A 5,237-nucleotide genomic window follows, 5' to 3' on the forward strand; every position below is an offset into this window, starting at 1 on the left:
AACAGGATAATAGTACCTCTTTATGTTCATCTTCACCTTCACTGTTGAGCATATAAATCTGAATAAACAACATAGAATTATTTATTAATGAAAAATTAATTCACAGTTAATTAACACGACTTAAGTACACAGTATGAGGCAAATTAATAAAACCTAACATAAAAAAATTAATTGCGCTTACCTTCAACAAAGATGATTTACGGAGGCTTTAGATGAACTGACCGTAAAAATTTTCCCTAAATATTAAAGAGATAAGAAATTATTTTTAGGATTAGAACATAAGAAAAAAATATTTAGAGAAAATAAGAAATATATAAACACATTAAAAGTCACCTTGAACAGTGAGGTTTCACGGGGGAAGATAGCAAAAAACGGGAATTAATGAACACAACAACAACTGAAGTACTTGATTTGTCACAAGATCTGAAATATAGTGAAGATTATCAGATCTGAAATATAGTGAATATCTGAAGATCTGGTGTGGAGAAGAGATGTTTGTGGATCTGAAGATCTGAAATATAGTGAATATCATAAGATCCATTGTGAAGAAGAGATGTTTGTAGATCTGGTGTGGAGAAGAGAGGAACAATGAAACAGCGGAGTGAATGAATGAAGGAAAGAGAAGAAGAAAAGAGATAGGGTTATGGTTTTGAAGTTGGAAAAAACCCGGTTCAAAGAAAGGGGCGACGTGGACGCATACTTTTTGAACACAATATCAAAATGGATGTGGGGCTGACACGTGTCCCAAATGAATGTGGGGGTGACACGTGTCAGAACCTGTTTTCTTTTATTATATATAGAGATGTGGATACAAACTTCTATATTTTTTCACTAGCTTTTTTTGGTTGCATTAGTATCAGTTAAACATGGTACATTAACTCGCAACCAAACTATCAATACCTATTGGTTTTGGTACAATATGCCAAATCATCAATCATATTCGATTCTAAAAACTATAGTGAAAAAGATATAAACTAGCATGAACAGCATATACCTATGAGGATCCAAGAGTATCATAGAGGCTTCAACATTTACCCCACATCAACTCTCGCCACACTTAACCCTTCTCACAATCAAAACCGACTTTAAAATATATGCTCTCTCTGCCCCTCTACCAACATTTGAAATATAATAATTTATCTAAAAGTACATAATTCTTAGATAAACCAGATCTAAATAATCACATATTTTTGTAGTATGTTGATAATAATCTCATCTTTAAAAATATTCTTGTCATTAGTTATATCTTGCGCCCTATTTTTCTCATTGGAGCTTTGTTAAAAAAACCTTAACTTCGTTAAGTGTTTTGCGAATTTCAAACCGATGTTTTAGGAATTCTAATCGGAAGCAGGGCCGTCCTAAAGGTATGGCATGGTAGTCGACGACCACAGGCCCGACACTCCGGTAGGTCCAAATTTTTTTTTTCAAAAAAAGTTACATTTATTTTTATGAAAAAAATACGTATAATCAATGTTTCAACATAATTACATAACCACCAGTTTGGTCTAGTGGTAAGATGGTATGACATGTAACTAAAAGGTTGTGTGTCGAGTCTTACTTAAGACATTTTTAAGCTTATTTTTATACAAAAGTTTTTTACACAACTCAAATTATAATCAAGTAAGTCTATTTAAAATTAAATTGTTTAAACCTAAAAAATGTTCCTTTTGCTTAAGACCCAAAAAGATTTTTGCCTTTTCAGAGCCGGCCCCAATTGGAAGGAGGATACGAATCGATTAATGTAAACGTATCTAGAAACGGTGCTTCAAACGGCTTGATTTATATTAATTGAAAGTTTAAACACCCGAATTAAAGCATCATTTTGTTGTCTGAAACACCATTTTAAATTAATTTTACATTAATAAACTCGTATACTCGTTTCAATAAGTTATATTTTTAACAAAGGTCCGAGAATTTAATTGGCGCAAAGGTCGGGACTGGCCGAAAAAAGTTACAACGCTAAATAAATCAGACACAACACAGACTCCACCGCCACACAGGACTTGAACTTGCAGCTGAAATAAATAAATCAATGTAAGAGTGCATAAAAATCCTTATACTATCTTCAAATCACTCTATCATATCATCAATTGCCTTTTTTTTTAATTGCATCATAACTTGATTTTTTTAGGGTCTTGTAAGGTAGAGTTTAGGGTTTACACCAACAGTCATCACCGGATTAAACAGGGGGCAAAGTAGTGTACCTGTTGGCATAAACATATTACAATGCGACTGTTTCCGATTAACGCGTCCAGAAACGGAGGAACCAATGAAGCTGCTGCTGCTGCTGCTTTGCTGTATCTTAATGTATACGATCTCACCCCTGTTAATGATTACCTCTACTGGCTAGGCTTTGGAATCTTCCATTCCGGTATTGAAGGTACACTATTACTTTCGATTCGTGTTTTAATGTACTAATTCGCTAGGTGGAGTTGGGACTAACGATTGATCGGATTGGAATTTATAACCAATCAATTTTGACCGATCTTGACCAAGTAGTGATTAATTGGGGATTTTTACAACCATAGTCTAATTTTAACTAATAAGTGTGGGAAAATTACTGAGAAAAGTATGGCGTAGGTGTTTAATCCTTTTGAACTAGTAACAACTCGTATGAGATTATGGTTAGATAAAAATAAAAACGTGAAATACGGAACTGGACTATAGTTAGGTCATGGACACGTAATCATGTGATTCTTCTTAAAGGTAGAGCGATAAACACATTGTAGACAAGTTGTTGTAGTCGCTACTCGGGCGGTGGGATGGGGACTAGCAATTAATCGGATCGGACTTTAATGTATAAATTTTAGTTTTATACACACACACACACATTTGTATTTCTAATTTTCATTTTTATAAATACACACACACATGTTGGCCGCAAATTGGCTGGCATTTTGCTGGAAATCGCTGTTTTTGGCCAGGATCATGTCGGAAACCGCTGATTTTGGTCGGAACTTTGCCAAAAAAAGGCCAACCAAGTCCGATTAATCCCGATTTTGCCCACATTTGACCATTGACCTATTAATTGGTCGATTAGCTCAAAATGTATCAGTGGGGTGGGGCAGGCAATTAGTCAACGCCTAGTTGGGATTTTTACAACCATTTTGGAGCCACCTAACATCACCAGAATGAAGCTCTGACGATAAATTGTGCTGGAATACTCGAAAGTGGATTAAACACCTTTTAAGGCTATCTAATCCCAGTATCCGACAACTTTTAGAATGCTAACACTATAGAGTACAGATACATGATCTAACAGTAAAGCTTGTAGACTATAGTCCAAACAAACAATCATAAGGGGGATTTCTAACATAAACAGTTAAACACCCGTTTTATTAAAGCATATGTCTATGGATGCACACTCAGTTAATCAACTAAAACCCTAGATTTGTCAATCACCATCCCTATAGTCAATTGTTCTAGACGTGTAAACGAAAGTTATCAAATCTAACAATGAAATAAGTGGTCCTAGGGGTTTTCCAAAATGCTAAGACCATATAATCCGCACAAAGTGGGGTTTAAATGAATTTATAAAGAATACACATGAACAATGAAATATTAAACAAACTAGTATTATGAAACCAACAAAAACATCCCCGAAAATAACATATGAATAGTCACAAACATCCACGTATCATCTACCCTAAGTGATAAACGAGAATTAGCTCATAATGGTCTGAAAACAAAGTAAACTGCGTAGCTGCATATCCCGGACGTGTTCTTTATCAGGCCTACGTTTCCAAATATTTCCGACTTCTGTTCCTTTCTCCGGATTTCCTCGTTTTCATTATAGTAACTGTTTTGTCTACAAATTCACAAATAATTCACGCAAATGTGAAAGTAAAATATCGAAAGTGGACATTTAATGTATACGAATTTTGTAGTTGGTTTTAGACACATCATTGATGTATAAAAAATTATGTAATTGACGTGTCTGATTAAGTAATATGTTTGCATTCTTTGATATGATAAACCAGTATATGACATGGAATATGCATTTGGGGCCCACGAGTACCCGACCAGCGGGGTGTTTGAGGTGGAACCCAAAAGCTGCCCGGGTTTTATCTTCAGGCGGTCCATTCCTTTGGGCACCACTAACATGTCTCCAACAGAATTTCGGTCATTCATGGAAAATCTCTCTAATAAATATCATGGTGACACTTATCATTTGATTGCAAAAAACTGCAATCATTTCACTAATGAAGTCAGCATGCAGTTGACCGGAAAACCAATCCCCGGATGGGTCAACTGTTTGGCTAAAGTTGGTATGTTTGGGTTTGACATTCTTTCAAAAAAAAATTTAAAAGAGTGATTTCAAAAATTCAATTAAAAATTTCATGTTATTTTGATAAACAGGTTCTTTTTGCAACTGTTTACTACCAGAAAACATTCAAGTTGCAGCTGTTAGACATTTACCTGATCATGCAACATATTCCAGTGAGTTTTAGTTTATAGCAAAATATAAATATATTAGTAATCAATCCTCAACAAAGTTGAAAATCTTGATGAAACAGATGAAGGGTCGGGCTCTGGTGAATCGTCTTTCACAATGGGGAGTGAAGAAGATGAAGTGGATCATCATCTGTTAACTGAACCAAATAGTGACGTGGCATTTTTACAGGACGCACCAGTGAGACTAGCTAAAGACCTCCTTTAATTTATATATTTTATAGTTTAGTGTATAGAATTTTCAAGAAAATAGGTTTCTTGAGTTTGTTGTGTTCTTTCTGGGTGCCAATTGTTGGAAGAATGCGTATGTTGTCAGATTTGTGTATGATTTAAGAAAAATGTTTGGTTATTTATCAAGTAACTTGTGAAAACAAATATGCACATCTAAGTGTAAAAATGCCCTTTTTTTCTTGGCGCGTTCAGAACTAAACTTAGTAACGTTTGTATATAGTTTTTAACGGGTGTGCTTATTACGTGCCAATATGTTCCTTTTTTTGAACATTGAGCGCACACCCTTCTAAAATATACTTTCAAAACCTATGTATTGCTTCTTTTCTGGTACTTGAACTCACTATTTGATGAGTATAAACATCCGAATGCCACTATGGCAAGAGGCTGTCGGCAATGTGGGCCCTATGTAGCTCTGTCCACTTTAAGCGTCGAACAAAGTTTTTCTTTTTGTTTGTGTGAAAAACTTGTTTTTTTGAAAATTTGCTCGTCTCATTTCATTGGAAAATAGGTTTTGTTGGAAAGCTTGGTCGTCATTCTCCTACTCTTTGTAATTG

At 34.9% G+C, this 5,237-nt stretch overlaps 1 protein-coding gene across 1 annotated transcript; it reads left to right on the top strand.

Annotated features, from left to right (window-relative positions):
* Positions 1–1,977: 1,977 nt before the first annotated feature.
* LOC143569746 (deSI-like protein At4g17486) lies at positions 1,978–4,789 on the top strand. The gene is made up of 5 exons (XM_077055581.1): positions 1,978–2,034; positions 2,132–2,380; positions 3,981–4,268; positions 4,360–4,440; positions 4,518–4,789. The coding sequence occupies exons 2-5, from the start codon at positions 2,227–2,229 to the stop codon at positions 4,658–4,660; spliced, it is 666 nt and encodes a 221-aa protein (XP_076911696.1). The 5' UTR covers positions 1,978–2,034; positions 2,132–2,226; the 3' UTR covers positions 4,661–4,789.
* The last annotated feature ends 448 nt before the right edge of the window (positions 4,790–5,237 follow it).

This window comes from Bidens hawaiensis, unplaced genomic scaffold, assembly GCF_021521415.1.
Source record: "Bidens hawaiensis isolate Kalapana, Puna unplaced genomic scaffold, B.hawaiensis_p1.1 tig00024643_1, whole genome shotgun sequence".
Lineage (NCBI taxonomy): Eukaryota > Viridiplantae > Streptophyta > Magnoliopsida > Asterales > Asteraceae > Bidens > Bidens hawaiensis.